Below are 18,225 nucleotides of genomic sequence, written 5' to 3' on the forward strand. Positions count from 1 at the left end.
AGCAGGTTTTCTTGGTGTGATGAGAGCTGATGTCGTATCCCAAATGCCTCATATCACTAAAGTTATTATATTGGCAGACAATGAATAATGCAGTGAAGACTAGATGAGAACAATCTCTGAATCAGTATTGTTGCCAATCTCAAACATAATAATGTAGTACTGTACTTATCTGAGGCTTGCACAAGAGTATTGAAAAAGATTACAGCACAATAGTACATGTTGTTATGCACAAGCTGCAAGATTATGAGCAAATAAGACATTTCCAACATTTATGAGAAGGAAGCAGCTGTATTGGATGTGGAGATATTTGATTAGGCTTTGTTATTATCCATTTTCTTTTAGAGTGTGATTGTAGTTTATGATCATCCTTAAAATGACAGATCTCATAAAAACGATCATGTTGCTTATTTTGGAGCAGGAACCCAACTGGACATCTGAAGTCTGCAGACCATCTTGAAGATATCCATTACATTTTCCATTAACACTCCACTGCGTAGAGGAGGAATGGACAGGAGGGGGTGATCAGATAAAGACCAGGGGCGACCTTTGCATGTCTTTGTGTAGGAAAGAGAGAGAAAACCCATTTACTGTCTTTACACCATGTCATCTTCACAAGGAAACCCCCAATTTATCATGCATGTGACATTTATAGATGAGCGCACATTTGTAACTCTTATAAATCAGGTTTGGAAATGAATTCGCTCACATTTAGTCTTAGTGAAAATGTAGCAGAAGTGGTTGTAATATTGGAATTTTCATTATGTTATGCACAGTATTCTTCATCATGAATAATCACTTAGCCTGCAACATTTTATCTCATGTTAATCTATGCATTGCTTCCTAAGCTTTTAGTGTATCTTTAAATCTACAACTAATTAATGTTGGGCTAAAACATTCTGGTGGAGTATTCCAGGGATGAACAACTGAATGACTCTGAGACTGCTCAGGGGCTTTCTCTGCTTTAGATGTGAATCTAAAAAAAGCCACCCACTCACATGTGAAAGCTCACATGCACATATGCATCCAAAACTCATCCAGCCATTGACTATGATGCTGTTGGTGTAAGTAAATGGGGTTCAGCTGGTCGTTTGAAGCCTCAGGCTGTCTATGGGTAGAGAGCTTATGGTCTATCGTGGGTTCATTTAAATCTTTCTTTTCGGATCAGGAGTGCAGGAATGTCTTTAGTTTTATTGTAAAGGTCCTGCAGATAGGTAAAGCGTTGAGCTAGCAATGAACAGTCGCTCTGTGGGGTCTCATTAAGCCCCATTGAGTTGTATTGCTCAAAGATAAGATTAGATTCTGACACAACCACTGCATAAATCATACTTAAATCAAATCCTAGAAATGGCTGTTTTGTGTTTTATAGACTCAGAGATATAATTCATGACTTGCGGTGCACTGGGAGTTAACCTAGACAGAGAGCTGCCTCAGCTGTTTTTGAAGCTCACTTTTCACTATCTTGACTCACTAAATAATATTGTTTAGTAAACATCTCTCTCAAACTTTGTTAAGCTCACCAAGTCTGCATTTATTTGGTTAAAAATACAATAATAATGGAAAAATTGTGATATATTTATATAATTTTTTTTCTTTGTTTTAATATATTTTAATATATTTGAATATAAAAGCTGGATATATATATATATATATATATATATATATATATATATATATATATATATAATATAAAATATTGCAATATGTAACCTAGCATTTAAAAATAAATGTACACTTCTAATTCGCAAGGATACATTAAACTAATCAAATATTCCAATAAATACACATATTTTATAATATTATAAAATATGTATTTTCAATTCATAAAAAATCTTGAAAAAATTGCATGGTTTCCACAAAAATATTAGATGGCACAACTGATATCAACATTTATAATAATAATGAATGTTTCTTGAGAACCCAATCAGCATATCAGCAGACTGGAGTAATAACTGCTAAAATATGTATATATATATATATATATATATATATATATATATATATATATATATATATATATATATATATATATATATATATATAGCAAAAAAAAAACATTAAGCATTCTGTTATAAACATTAAAAATTTTTTATCAAAGAAAATCCATGAAGCATTTTCTGTTCCTGTGTATTCTGTTCCACTGGAAATGTTAAAATAAGTTAAGCAATGAAGTGTAAAGAACCCATAGATCTAATCAGCCGTCTAATTCACCCATCACAGTGAGCAGAATGTGCATTACAGGACCTTCTAGTTGGAGCTCAGGGAGTTTGCTGCCATCTGGCTGAGGAAATTTGTTCTTTCATTCACCATCACATCACAGAGAATGTCAGTGTAGAAAAGCAGAACACTTCTCACAGAAGATCAGAGGACATTCAGCCAAATTCCTGTCCTCCTTCCTGTTATCCTGCTTTGTATTTTACTCACAGGAAGATTTTCCTTTCTTATCCTATGATCTCATTTGATTGTTTCTTTGTGCTTTGCATCTTTTATTCCTCTCATTGTACTCTCGCTGCGTGTGGATGTCTTAAATTGCTGTCAATATCTGAAAAGAGTTTAGAAAATAGTGGAGAGAAAAAAAAAACAGTTGCCTTTCTATTTTCACTTTCTTTCCTGTGTCATACAGGCTAGTACAGACACGTTAGCTTCGTTCATGACCCCTGCGAGGTGAGAGGGTTGTTTGATATGCTCAGACCATCATGGCCAGTATTTAACTTCTGCTCAACGTGTTTCTTTAGTCCCATTTTCTTTGAGCACAGACACAGAAACTTTTAATGAGCCAGTGAGCATTTGTGTTGAACAGGTGATACTGAAGATAATGAAAGCAACAACAGCCCACTCAGATATTAAAGTCTATTTCTGGAATTTCTGTTTTGTAGGAACTTCTGTGCAAGAGCTGTAAATTTTCTCTTATGTTAGATTTCAAATAGCCACATAATGAAATGTGGCGACTCTCAGGTTTGAGTAGAATGAGCAGCTGTACACTGTGTTAAAGTTTATGGTTGGATACAAAAAATAATTTTACAGGCTGAAAATGTGTCTCCACTGGATGCAAGTGGTGCATCACAATGCGATAACACTAAATCGCTCCCATTATAAGAAGTTGTGTTCTCTGCAGTGGAAGTGTTACTGCTTTTATATTTTTGGTTGACCACTTTATTTTTTCCTGGTTGTCTCTGATTCTCACCAAGGCAACGTTTGATCAAAAATACATCCAAAAACAGTAACATTGTGAAATAATATTGAAATGTACCAGCTTTCTATTTTAATCATTTATAAGTGAAAATCATAGCTTTAAGAGAAATCCTATTAATTTTCATCATTTTTAGTCGGCCGTGTCACATGATCCTTCGAAAATCTTTCTAACATTCTGATTTGCTTTTAATAACATTTATTCTTATTAACAATGTTGTAAATAGTTTTGCTGCTTAATATTTTTGTTAAATCTGTGATACAGATTCTTTTAATAACAGAAAGAAGGAGATGATCAGTGCACACTATTGAACATCACAGAGTATTTGAAGTAAATAATGTATTCATTTTCATATTCAAGTTACATCTTTAAGATTCTGAAAGTGACAGCGCATAACATTTGTCTGGGACTGGCAAAATGGAATCCACAGGAAAAATGGAATCCATCTTATTTCTGACAGGGAGATGTCAGTGGAAGTGTGTCTGTCTGCTGACAAAATAAAAGAGAAATGAAAGGGAAGAAATGAAACGCCTTCCTACAGTAGTTGATTTAAACTCAGTGATTGGGTCTTTGTGTGTGTATGTGTGTGTGTGTGTGTGTGTGTGGGAGAGAGAGAGACTGGGAACACTTAGAAGGGCACAATCAAGGACATGGTTCAAGAACTCTGAAGGACACATCTCTGCTTGATGAGTGAGAGTAAGGAGGATAGTGACAAGACACCCTCGTCACATCCCCCAACTCCAAGGCTGATTTTATTTTTTTGATGAGATGTCAAGTTCTCCACTGCAAAGCAAAGATCTTGAAAGGTGTCCTTCTCGAGATAAAGCGATATCATCTTGTGATTGGGAATGTTGCGACCCTTCAACCATGCCCCTTATCAGCTCTTACAGACCTAGATTGGAGGTTATGTTCTCTCTATCTAAAACTGGACTTACTAGATACTAGATGTATTTAATTTTTAGTTCTCTAGCTCTTAGAATACGTAAGATAATTCCATCTCTAAGTTCTGATTGGTCTCTAAATTCGGATTGATCACACATTCTATAGTAGTACTCAAAGCAGGGATTTAACTGAATTGACCTATATGATTGCAAGTGTTTGTTATAAGTTTGATGTTCATAATTCAAAGTTTACAGGCCATGAACTCAACGAAGTTCATACGACAAAACGTTTTTCATTCATCATAGTACTTTTGCTGTAGTTCATGAATCCTTTCAAATTATAAAGAAATTCAAAAAATGTTAATTAATAAAATAGTGATTAATGTATTAATTGCACCATCAACTTAAAAAAAAATAATAATAAAAATAAAAAAACTCTTTGAATATATACATGATGCTAAGAAATTATTAATCAAATACAATATTAAATTATGTATATTTGCTAAGTTGGGTTAAAAGTGACCTAGGAATGTAAAAGTTGTGTGGATATTTTGAAGGCACCAGGAATAAATCTGTTTAAGACTGGGTTTCTCTCTATTAGGGCAAAGCGGAAAAAAACCTGCAGACAACTACAATGGTTGCCAGCCAAAAAAAAAGGAAAAACAGTATCATAATTCTCAGCATTAGTTTTGCTGTATTTATTCTTATGTTGCATAGCACTAAGCCTCATGATTTACAAGGCATTACAAGGCTATAGGGTGCAATTACATTTAGAAAAAGCGAGTACAATCATTCCAAATCTCCTTGATAGAGAGACAGACACTGCCGAGTTCCAGAAAGAGTGTTTAAACTTCCTCCACGGTAGGACAGATAAATACCTGAGACAGTCTCATTCAGTCAGATTTATGGTTCATTGCTAGCCCTCGTCCCAGGTCGACTTCAGGGGACAGTAAGCACAATTTAAGGCACATTTTCAGTGATCCTGTGGCTGATGCAGTTTAATATAAGTGTTTTCTCAAGGACGACAAGAGAAGCATCAGTAGCCTTGTCCGTCTCCCTTCCTGTCTCAGGGACACAACTGATCTCATCTGAGATACTGAGCAGTGTGTAAAATCAGCGATTGGGTACTGTAATATATGAGCCACTTATGGTAAAACATGTCAAGTGGTGGGCATTTATTCTGAGTAGCCAGTAACAGAAGGTGTGCAATTAGGGTGTTTGAGTCCTTGGTTGTTTTGATGGCAGTTTAGAAGGAGAAAACCTCCCCAAAGGCTCATAGCTTTAAACAAGCAGCTCCGGACAGGTAGAAGGTCTTATTTTTGGATCCATCTGCATGTGTGCATTTGAATAGGGGAAGTAAATGGGTTTGAAACCCCACAGTCTGCACCTGCCTCACAGTCTGTCTTTACTCACATTATGACATCAAGGCACAGCCACTACTATACGCTCCAGCCATATCGCTTCCTGGATAGGTCAGAATCGTCGGCACAGAGCCAATGATGCAAAAAAGCCCTGTGTTTGTTATGGATGGAAGAGCATCTCACTGTGGACAGTTTACGGTGTTATGTTATAGAGAGTTGCACACCTACAGGTTATGTTTATTTCTGTTGTGGATGCTGACAGTTTTTGAAGAGATTCTGAGGGAAATTTGATAAGTTTGTTGGCATTTTTAAATACAGACTCCCAAGGGCACCAAACACACATACATCTTGACTGCAACTACCGTTCCCTTCCAAATTTAACTATGCCATCATTTTCCTGTCAGATTTCATATTCAGGTGGGAGGTTTTGAATCTTTACACTTGAAGCAACATCTTTTATAGAGCCTTTTACAATCATCCAAACTCCCTGAGTCAAATTAGCACAATTTGACGGAACACTGAGGAAGAAGGAGATGAATATGTTCTCATGAATAATAAATGTAGTAAAATCTTACAGTCTGACCAAAGAGCATAGAAATGGTATCTATATTTGTCTTTGTGTAAGAGCTTCGGTTCTTATCCTACTGCTGTCAACACATTCGCAGATCCTCAGGAGATAAAGTCTTGTATTCTGACTTCATACTGTTTACACCACTGCATTAAAGTGGCAAAAATAAATGTCATGCACTCTTAAATCTGCGACAGAGCATACCTGAAGGAGCACAGCTTCCATTTCCTGAGCTCCTGGGAATTCTCTGGCAGAATGAAGATGTATTCCTGCGGCTTGATTTACAAGAGATATTAAAATATGCTCAGTTTCTTTGCTTGGAGCACTTGCAACAATATCATGAAATCAGTGATTTCTCAACTTAATACATCAACTTGCATCCTGAATACTTTTTTTTTTGTTTGTTTGTTTGTTTGTTTTTAGTGTATGCATTGTTTTACAGAAAATGTATCTAAATAGTCTTAAAACTATTCTATGCCTAAAGCAATATTGTAAGATATTAAGAAATTATTTGTGTTTTACTTACAAACTCCATTCTGTGCCTTGCCATTCACTCAGGACTCCATTTCCCACAATCCATTGTACAGACTCATCAGTACTCATGTAACAGAAATGAGTTGAACCAGACAAATTAAAGAGTCTATCAAAGCTGTGCATTGAAACACGAGCCGAATTCCTCAGGAAGTCATAAATCAGTTCTAGTGCCACAAGAACCAAGCAAGATGACCAACCAACTTGTTCACATAACAGCTTTCAACATTAACACCACTAGAACAATTATTTACAATTTCAATTCGAAGAAGAGAAATTTGGTGTCAAATTTGTTGTTCGTAATTGAAATGCAACGCTGGACATCACATGGAAACCCATGAGTTAAACACTTCCATTCACTTCCCCCCACCTAGCAAAACCAGACTGAAATTCCTAAGGGGGAAGGGCTTTAAACCTCTGTCTTCACAGAACATCCCTTTGTCAGAGAATGGCAAAGAAACTGCTTTTGTACAGATATATGGACCAGAATGAACTCAAAAAGACTTATAAATTAATCAGTCCATCGCTTCACCCCATATTCATTTATGTGTAACCCACACATTTGACTATCATGTTATAATCACTTATTGTGTATGTTTTTTTTAATAACTATGGGATAGCTTAGGGATACATAGTCATGTCTGGTATGTGTGTGATTGAATCTACTTTCATTGAAATAGCCCTGACAATCATTTATTTGTCACATATATCATATTCGTGTTAAAGGAATCATGTCCAAAATTATACCCTGCAAGAGCAAGAAAATTCGGACCACATGCTTGGTAAGATAAACATATGATTTATGATACCCCGAGCCAAGACAATATCTGATTGGTCAAGACAACATTTGAGGTGTGGCCAACAGGCGAGTTAAATACTTTGGACACTCTAGCTATGCTGCTGCTATTAGTCATTTTAGCCTGCTCTTAGCTTTTAGCTTGTAGCTTTGCTACCTAGCTTTAGCTTTTAGCTTCTAGCCATGCTGTTTAGTCATCACTGTTCTTTGAGCGCGGTTGCAGCGTGCTTCAGCCTGCACACCTGCTGCTACTTAGCCACGATGAGAAGGAACACAACCTAGTCTCGTCAAACTTTATTTATTTTCTTTTCCGTTCGAGAGTTTCGTGTTCTGAGTTAAGTTTTGTAATGTCGAGTCTCCGACGCCTGACCTCGGGTGCCCGTTCAACTTCAACCAGCGCACAAGACTCTGCACCTTCAGCCAACGCCCAACAACTACGGGCTTCCCAAGACGTCACTTCAGCCACTACTGAACTTCCAGCCAATCAGCGACACCGGGATACCCCTTTCAACGGGAGTCCCTTTCACAGGAAACGAAGGCAATGTATCCCCAGATATTTGTTGTGCTGGTGTATCTAATATAATTTTAACCCCATTGAGGAACTCAATGCGAGCGTTAATTAAGTGATTGATGGTTGCTCATGTCTATGCAATTTAACGTATTGCTGTAAACTTGGGATTCCATATTTCCATTCTCTTAAACTCATCTTTCCCTAACTTTATATCTTCCTGCAAGTTGTGTGAATGTGTGTGTGTGTGCGTTTATGTGTTAGATTAGTTTATATGTCTTAGATTGATCTAATAAAGCCTTATTCATATGGAAAAGAGAAGTATCTTGTGTTTTGTGCTTACAAGTTAATGTCTTAAACTGACGATCCTGTTACTGTGCTAATTGATAGTGTTTCACTATAGTTTGGATATTAGTATCCGGCGCAGATTTGATGTTAAACGGCTCGTTCACTGAATCGCAGGCGCGTCTCAGTGACCAGCCGTGAAACAGTGATTCTGTTCAAATTCCCTTTAAATTATTAATTGATTCCCTTTGAGCTAAATTGACCTGTGACCTCATCAGTTCACAGCTGCCTCATATTAGTTGTTTTGTGTACAGTAGTTCCTTGTTTTCCAAGTTTCCTAGTTTTGCCTTGCCTTAGTGTTTTGATCATTGACTCTCATTGTTTGCTATTGCCTTGGACATTATTTTTTTGTTGATGTTGATAATGATTTTGCTGATAAATAATATAACAAAACAAACTAATAAATAAAATTATTTAATTTTGCCTTTTTGCTATAACCTGCTGGTCTGCATTCTTATCCAAAGCACAGAAATCCTTCACGAATATAATATATTTTGGAATGAACTGCATACATGGATCCACAATTACAGATGAGCAATCTATAGTATTGTTTTATCGGCAAATGCTAAACTCGCTCAAGATTTCAGCCATGGTTTTATTTTACATAATAAAACATACATTTTCTGAGCAAGTTGCACACACAAATAGCTATCACAGTACTCTCTTACATAAATAGTATCCCACAATATCTGTGCATGCAATGAGAATAGAATGCACACAACGAGTGTCTCTAAAATCTTTTTTCTCTCTCCTCTCTTTCCTCCCTCCCTTCTCCTTTAATGCTGCCCTCTTCTATCTTCGCTGGAGCAGTGGATCACTTGGGCATTGAGTTCATGGGTAAGAAAAAGAAAGCATTTTCTTATTGGCTGAGCGATGAATCATGGTTACAGAGTTTATACTGTATGTGCCGAGGCGGCTGTGCATCTGCTTTGTGCAGCCATGCTTTTCTTTTCATTGCATGTGTTTGAATGTGAACGTTCCTGTTATTTCTTTTGACTGTGCACTCTATGTGGGCTAAAATGTTGTTTTCCCTTCTTGACTCTTCACAACAAACAACTCTTATGAAGATATCCCCAGAGTCGTCATGAATGCATTCACATTTGTAGAGATGTAATATTTGAAGCCCAAGGTTGCTTCATTCACATTTGACAGGACTAGAAGTTATTGTGCTATTTACCAAAGCATGGCGGTGCAGGGCATATGTAATTAAACTAGTTTTGTATCAAATAACCACCCTGTGCAGTTTGTGGTCAGAGATTAGTAACAGAGAGCAAATTATAAATGCACACGGTTGAGATCATAGGTTTCATGTCACTGCCTTTCATTTACTCTTAAACTACTCTTCCCTCTCTTCCAATCACTTGCCTGCATTCCACTGCAGAATTCCAATGCTCTTTGGTCTCCTTGGAAACGGCATTGAAATGTTGAAAGAACAGTGACAGGAGACAGTGAGGGTGAATTCAGATTGTTGGCACAGGTTCAAAAGGTACCAGTCTCAGTGTCTGTAACACTTTTGTGGTTTGTGCATTTGACATTGCATATGTAGGCGTATGCAATCATGAATATTTATTTTTGCACAAATACACATTTTACTGTTTGCATCAAATAATCTAATCGAACTACTCCACATTCTTAATAACCAAATTATTAAGAGGCATTTCATACAAATTTAATGCGTCATCACCTTGTGCCTTGATTCCCAGAGCTGTAGATCAATGAACAAGGAAGGGTCACAGGCAGATGGATTTTGTTCACGTTGATTTCCAATTTCCATTGCTAAGGCCTGTAGCAGTCCTCTTCCAGAAGTTTCCTGATTGAGAGGAGCCAGCTCTTCACTAACTTTGATATCTGGATCCCAATTGTTTTTCCTTTTTTCTTTTTGTCCAGCCAAACTCGGCAAGATAGATGCACTCACTTCTGACAAGTTGAGAGCTGTCAGAGATGCCAACCTGATTTAATTTCAAGTGAATGACTGAGTTGGTAGTTTCAATGGGCTCAACACTTTTTATCTATCTGTCTCTCTGTTTATCTATTAAATTCTGAATTATTGAATGTAAAATAGGGCACCCCACAGCCTTGTGGACATCATGAACTGTGAGACCACATAAAGTGTGTGATTTGAGACAGGGCCTAAGTGTTTTGGATTCTGCAGTCTGCAAAAATGAACATTATTAAGGCTGAGATGTGCTTTCATGCCTTGCTTTATCTCACACAGCTGCGAGTGTGATCGCTTGTTCAAGACTTCGTTTAAGCATTTATTTTCTATGTGTGGTTTGATAGTTGCCATGTACGCACTCAGAGCTCAGAATGATTCCTGTGAAGTTAGTGTCACTTCCTCTTAACGGCAACGGAAAAGAGTGGACTACATCGATGAAAGAGAGTAGAGGGATTCCTGCAGGCCTTTTAAGACCACATACTGAGCTTGGCTTTCCCTTTAGTGAACATAGGAGATGACACAAGTAAAAGTATAGAAAAAAGGCAAAATGTCTCATGAGATGAGAATGAAAATGTAAAAAAATTTCTAATTTTAGGTAGATAAAATGAGTGCTGCACACCTAAATAGGTCAGAACATGTGAGTTCATGAATACACCACATTGTTCAGCCTCTGATTTTTACTTGTCCTGCCTAGGGGAAAAGAAATGTGGACTATACTAGCCAGAAAGAAAGTTTTCTTTAAAACAAACAAACAAAATAAAGGAAATTCCTTTCAATTTAAAGGGTAACTAAACCCCTGGTCAGAGCCTGACTCCACCGACTGACAATATTTGAAAAATGCTGAAAAGTGGGCAGATCACAGCGGAGATAGAGGGGACGAACCGAGGGCGGGGATTGATTGACAGCTGCTGTCAGAGACGCTAAAATGGACAGTGACTGTAATGACGCAAGTAGCTTTGCAACAGAGCGATCATTTGAAGTAAAGGACTTTTCTCCCTACCTTCTCCTGAAGTGGAGGATGTCGAGGTGTCTGTTCATATCAATTCGAGCAACTGGCTCAAACTGCGGTCTTAACTCCCGCATCGCGTCGCTTTTCAGCGCGAGCTGTGTGGAGAAGCCCATTTCCACCTCCACTGCGTTGGAGAAGCAATCCCGTGTAAAATGCAGTTTGCACACTCCAGCTCTAGGCGGGAACTCACAGTCTTCCAGGCCAAGTGAATGCAACCACTGGCGCCTAATTTTAAAGTCTGCTGGAAAACTATGCAGTCCAGCAGTTCTGTCACAACCAGCAACACACCTACATACAATCCTGACCACTGTACTAAATACAGAAAAATCTACGCTAACATAAAGATCTAAATAAATATATAATTGCTATGCTAAATAGATGCTATAATAGTCTATCCTGGTCGTTTTCATTACTCACAATTCCAACTCCTGACTCACTACAGTTATTTGACGGAACAAGATGGTTTTATACTGCCAAGGCCGTGGTAGCTCGTACCAAGGGGCGTGGTGAGCTGGAAACTGCTTACGTCACCTGCCACCGCTTACGTCACTTGCCACCGCAACATCCAATAGGAAAAATCAACTGCAGTAGCCAACGTTCAACCTGAAGAGGGCCGCACTCAGACGTTTTTACACCATATATTGTAGAATTAAAACACTTTATACTCAAATGTCAAAAAAGTTACTCGAAACAATGAACAGCACTAATAAAGCCCCATTCTTACAGATCATTAACTAAAAAAAGTTGGTTTAGGGTTTAGTTACTCTTTAAGCTATGGCATATTATGTCACGTGATGCACAACATTGATTTATTTATAATGAATTTGTTATCTATCTAGAAATTGTTACCTTGGTGATAAGTTTAAATCAGTAAAATTCAATTTTTTCATTTACTTTTCAATGCATAAAAACATGAACAAGATCAACAAATGTAAGATGAAGATTAAGTGAGCCGTCCTCATTGTTGAGCTCTGAACTGACAGGATATTTTTCTTTGCAGAGTAAGTAGTAAATAGACTCTTTATTGTATCTTATCTGCTTACTTAAGAAATCATGCTACAGTTCAGTCTTGTTGTGTATGTTGTGTATGTATATTCTACAGTTTGACTTATTGTGGGTCAATTCTAAAGCCTGTTAATTTCACCATTGGTTTGTATGTGCTGTTCACACTCTTTTCACTGAAAGAATTATTAAAATCAGTAAAAAAGCATAAAAAAAATAATTAGGGCTGGGTGCTGTTTGCTTGACTGGCATAGTTTGCTGGAACTATAGCATTGCTACAGTACATTGCTACACAGCTGTAATACAGTAACTCGTGTCTGGATATATCAGTTATAGAGATCTTCTCCATACAGTATATATATATATAATATTACTGCTGCCATGATTGCAAGAAATTGTACACAAATGTATTTTCTAAATAAAAATGTAAAGTTAAAATACAGTGTTAATTATGGCAGGCAAATAGCATGCATTCTATAATAAGTCTCATTTGCATAGAAAAGATAAATGTTTGCACAGAAAAGAATAATTGGTTAATTTACATTTACAGATTTACATTCTACATTGGATTGTGGGTGTTTCATGAATAATACACAGTTTGCTCTAATATGACCAAATGTTTAGTGAATGGATCTTTTATATATACATAGTAAACCCCTACAGTGGATGGTTTTGTAGTTAAAAATCAAGTGGGGGAAATCATGTATTCTCTGTGAAGGTTATAGAAATCTTATGTTTGGAAGTTGTGTGTGTATATGAAAGGGGTCAAAAGTTTTTTTGTGTCTATGAGATGCCTGCATCACCACTAAAATAGCAGGTGTCTTAATCATTATGCATTTCAGTCATGGTTATTAGGCAATCATGGCTAGCTCAGAACATGCCTGGTACCTCTGCTAAAAACTTGATTAATTTGCAAGTGTGACATCTGAAAAATACCATACTTCTGTTTACTTTCTGACCTGACAGGTCAGAAACCAGAAAAAATTTAAAAAAAATTAAAATAAAAAAGACGATTTCTATGTACTGATGTGTAGAGAAAAATAGAAACCTAGCAAACAGATTCCACTGTATTGCTGTCACTCACTGGTGCGTATTACATGTCAAAAAATAAAAGTCTAGACAGAACTGTCAAGGCAATGGAGCATCTGTATTGTTTGAAAAAGTACACATACAGTATGGTGACTATTTATTTATCTATTTATTTAGGAGTGTCTCTTTATAAACAAAGTGATTTTATATTGCACTCTATAATACCATTAAAAGTGTTAATGGTTTTATGCTAAAAAAAACTGTGTTGATATGATCAAAGGCGTAGTGGAATAAATAATGTTTCAGTTGAACAAATACTTTATATATTATTTTCATTCTTGTGATGCAAAGCTGAATTTTCAGCATCTATTACTCCAGTCTTCAGTATCATATTGTCCTTCAGAAATCTTCCTTATATGATTATTGAGTACTCAAGTACTTTTCATTATCAGTGTTGTAAAAATAAACACTACTTACATTTTTTTTTTTTACTGGAATTTTTTATATTACTGCAATTTATTTATTATAAATTTTTTTAACAACATCTATGTAAAGTTGTTTTCTTTTAGCATTTAAATGCTAAAATATACTGTCACTTTTAATTTGATTAATGCATCCTTGCTGAATAGAACTATTAATTTCACTTTTGAATGGTTGTGTGTGTGTGTGTGTGTGTGTGTGCACGCGCGCTGTGTGTGTGTGTGCAAAAAAAAATTATATATATATATATATATATATATATATATATGTATGTATGTATATGTATGTATGAATCCTGAGAAAATGTCTCAAGCAAAGTGAAGTATCCAGAGTGCAGTGGGTGTCATTAGAAGGATGCACTTCTTGTAGTCTTGGTTACATTTTCTGTCTGTGGGCGCCTTTCGATTATTCACACTGAGTTTCTCATAGCCCTACACCAGTTACCATGTTATTGAGATAAATTACCTGTTGCTCCCCAATTATAAGTGGAATTGCCCTAATTAGATACTTGAGATCATTGATTTGCTTTTATGAAAATGTTATTTTTCTAGAATGTGGAAAACGTTTTTCAACTATCAGTAATGAAGCTGACCAACGACATTCCAGTGTTTTATATGGGCATCCTAATAATAATCATCATCATAATAATAATACTTGTCAAACAAAAGCTCTAGCTGGATTTAGTACTGCATAAATATAAAACCAAACGGTCTCTTTAATGGGGTTTTCTGTGCAACAGAGTTTTCAGTTCGATGTAGAAATAAAATGTCCCCTTTTTTCGTTGTACAGAGATATGCTGGACTTGGGTATTTTTTCGAGAGCGTATGGGCATTAATGACAGACTCGAATAAAAGAATGGATAAATTAACATAACATCCCACTTTTCCTGCCCATCACTCTCTTGTCTTTGAGAGGATCAATGATATGTTGAAGAGGATGAGGTAATGTGTAGGAGAGAGCACAGAATGTAAAGAGAGGATGTGCTAATACATCCCACCTCCTCTTATCTCTCCTCCTCCCTTCTTTATGCTTTTTGTATCCCAGGGTTTCCATTCACTTTAACTATGTGATGGACATATAATGGCATAGGAATAATAAGTCAGTTTATAAAGCATGACGAATGAATATATAAATAATGAAAACTGAGCAATGCTTGATTTGATTTACAAGTTTTTGCATTTTCATTTATAATATCTTTTCTGCAAGTTAGTGCACTTATATGAACCTCCGAACTGTTGGAATAATCTATTTTCTCTATATTACCAGCAACACTATAAGGAGGAGGAGAAGGACCACCCATTGAAATATGAATGAGTAAACTCAGTATGATTGGTATATTTGAAAAAGTGTGAAATAATAAATAAAATAATAAAAATCACATGACAAAATCACTAAAACTTTAATAAACATAATAGCAATTATATGCTGTAATAGTTTTAATAATGCATAATAATAGTAATAATAGTTCGAGTTTACTCTGGCTTTGATTGGTTGATTTTTTATGTCACTTTTTTGTCAGATTTTATTCCTGATTTAAAATAATACAACATTATTGAAACACAATCTTGACTTACCTGTATATTTTTTGTATGCCTATTACTTAACATATAAAATAACTGCCTTGGGAGGTTACTGAAATGCACTAAAGGGAGTATGATATCACTTTGGGTAGCCATGATGACTTTACCATGTTAATTTCACCTGCAAAGGTTAACTGCTTTGAGCCTGCCCTTGTAAAGCTCAAGATTGCTTTATTACTAGTCGTGTAGCTGACACATTCATTATACTCCAGTGTATTCAGTGTGAAGTTAGTGGCAGCTCTTGTAGAGTGTGTTGTGTCTGAGTATAATCTGATTGATTGCCTATTAACAGTTGTGAAGACAAGCGTGATTTACTCTTTCATATGAGAAATGACAGCTGCTATTTTTCACACTTAATAGTGTCCATTTAGGTTTGAACACTTGTCCTGTGCCATCCATCCCCACAAAATAAATAAATAAATATATAACAACATCTATTACTCGCCTCTTTTCAGCACTTCAGTTTCACGACTCCCTGACAGTTACATAGGGGGGTTTTGCCGCATTGCAAACTAGCATTTTGGAAAATCAGGCTCCCGCTAGTGAAACCAGCCATGTTTTATTCTCTTATTCCAGGCCACCTCTATTACAGCAACAAATATTTAGTGATGTGTTGCACTCAATGTTATTGTTTCAATGTAGATGCATCTTCATATGTGCTGCATACTACTTATTTTTTGTATTACAGTGAAAGTTTTGCTCATTTTTTTTTTCTCCTTCTTGTTTGGTTCGTCCCAACAGAGAGCAAGGAGGTGTACAAAAGACATGTGATGTCTATCACATGTATTGCCATGGGGATCAGCTTTCTTGGCACCCTCTGCATGGCTCTCTACTGTCGGAACAAGTAAGTGGACCTCAGAATTAATCAAAGCTTGAGCTGTACCCCAGAGCATATCATTCGAAAGAAAGGCACAATATAACAAGCTAGAGGAAAGAGTGACTGCTATGGAAACCCAGAAACATAATGACTGGAGGTGTGGACGTAATTACTTTCCCATAAAAGCACCCACAGCTATACTGGCCACCTTTCCAACCGGAATGAATTAAAACATTTTTGGCCCATGGCATGCATCGAATGCACTGCTGCTGGTGCTTTTACTATTCAGCTTTTACAGGCTCGTTTCAACTATTTAATGGAGACAGATCTATTCACAGTCATTACAGCCTCAAGACTGTTTTCCCCCTTTAAGGCTCCTCAGAACTGTTCATTGTATTTAAAAATGCATTTGTTAAAGGACACAATAACTTGTTCTATTGAGCTGACACACTGCCTACTTATTTTAATCATACTTAAATTTCATTTGTGTACTTAGAAACATTTTTTCAGTCCCCATTTGAAAAGGACATCTAATTTTAGAAGTGTAATTTCTAGTCATTTTACTGCTGAAAAATATTTTAGCAGGTAAAAAAAACTAAATTTTTTTGGTAAACAATTATCCAAAATATTTAATCAATATTTTAGCAAGCACGTAACCAAAATGGATTATGTGTTTATGAAACACGTGACTGTAAATTAAATTACATTCCAGTTTTAAATCTGATTACAGACCTGGTATTAAACAAGACTTTTATTTTAAAGAGATCTAATTCGAAGGAAGAATAATACGTTTTTGGGGATAAATAATTTCTTAATATGAAATTTGAATGGCATGACAATAGGAGACTACTTTACAGATATTGATATCTACATGCTAAAACACTAGGCATGTAATGATATTATCAATATTGTGATATCACGATAGCAATACTCGATATTACTGTGGTCACATGACGATGGGAAACGATAGATTCCAGGCAAAAATGTTTTTTTTTTTTTTTAGCCATTATGCTTTGGTACAGTATCTGTCAAACAAATTAAAACCGAAAGCACAATATATGGCTTAATCCCTTCATCAAATCTGTTTTTGCAGCGTGTTCCAATTATTATATTATATTATATTATATTATATTATATTATATTATATTATATTATATTATATTATATTATATTATATTATATTATATTATATTATATTATATTATATTAGATTAGATTATCTAATTTGTTATATTCTTATTAGTTTGGCTCCCTAAAACACCAGTGCAAATGTAATTTAGACTGAGACAGTATTTTCAAATAAAAAGAGGGTTGAGTCCCATTTAAAGTTTCCATAGTTAAGAACATGGGTTGGGGCTCTTAATTTTGAATTCTCAAAGTGCATTAGATACCTAAGTACAGGATCCACACCAGTGCAGTGACTGATAGCCACACATTCACCTCAAAACATTAGATTCACCCATGCCGGTTTACAACAGCAAGTAACTGCAATTACAGGTTTTCAAACAGAGATTTGGCGAAAAAGAGACAAACTTGCAGAATGCAGCTTTAAATATAAACAAATTGCTTGAAATGATTGGGAACCCTGAAGAACTTCTAAAATTTCTGGAAAACCGTGTTTTATCATTTCAGTTTTAATTATAATTAGTTTCTTTTATAAACAGAATACAAAACTAGGGCTAGGAGACCTTCAGATACTATTGTGGACAACCACTGCTGCAATGGAAGCATGTGTTGCTGCCTTATAATTTGGCCAAATTTAAGTACATTATCTTAGGAAGCAGTATAATTAAAAATCCTTTCTTTGTAATAGCCTGGGGAGAGTGTCTATAATGCTTTAAAAGGTTGCATTTTGTAGGCATGAGTAGGAAAGGGGTAATAATAGTCACATTACCCTGAAATTGTGATGGATCTGACAGTATGTCCATATTTCACCCATGAGTTGAGATAATCATCAGTAAGAGCAACCGACTGCAAGTGAGAGCTCCTAAATCAAGAAAGGGGTGTGTGTGGAACAGCCCAGCGATTTAAATATAACACATGATACAATGAGTGAGTGAACTGACAGAAGAAAAATCAAACAATGATGTAGTGACATTTAAGTGCACCAGTAATTATTTTATCTCCAAGGAAAATAACTATGGGCTGTCTTAACTGTCAGAACATATTCTTACAGATGATGGGTGGTGTTTGCA

At 35.9% G+C, this 18,225-nt stretch overlaps 1 protein-coding gene across 1 annotated transcript in view; it reads left to right on the forward strand.

Annotated features, from left to right (window-relative positions):
* The window catches only part of nrg3a (neuregulin 3a), a 305,838-nt gene that overhangs the window by 269,222 nt on the left and 18,391 nt on the right, over positions 1 to 18,225 (forward strand). The window contains exons 4-5 of the mRNA XM_026224577.1: positions 8,988 to 9,014; positions 15,955 to 16,057. Coding sequence (XP_026080362.1) covers positions 8,988 to 9,014; positions 15,955 to 16,057 — 130 coding nt within the window. The remainder of the gene's footprint in view (positions 1 to 8,987; positions 9,015 to 15,954; positions 16,058 to 18,225) is intronic.

This window comes from Carassius auratus, chromosome 38, assembly GCF_003368295.1.
Source record: "Carassius auratus strain Wakin chromosome 38, ASM336829v1, whole genome shotgun sequence".
In the NCBI taxonomy this organism is placed as follows: domain Eukaryota; kingdom Metazoa; phylum Chordata; class Actinopteri; order Cypriniformes; family Cyprinidae; genus Carassius; species Carassius auratus.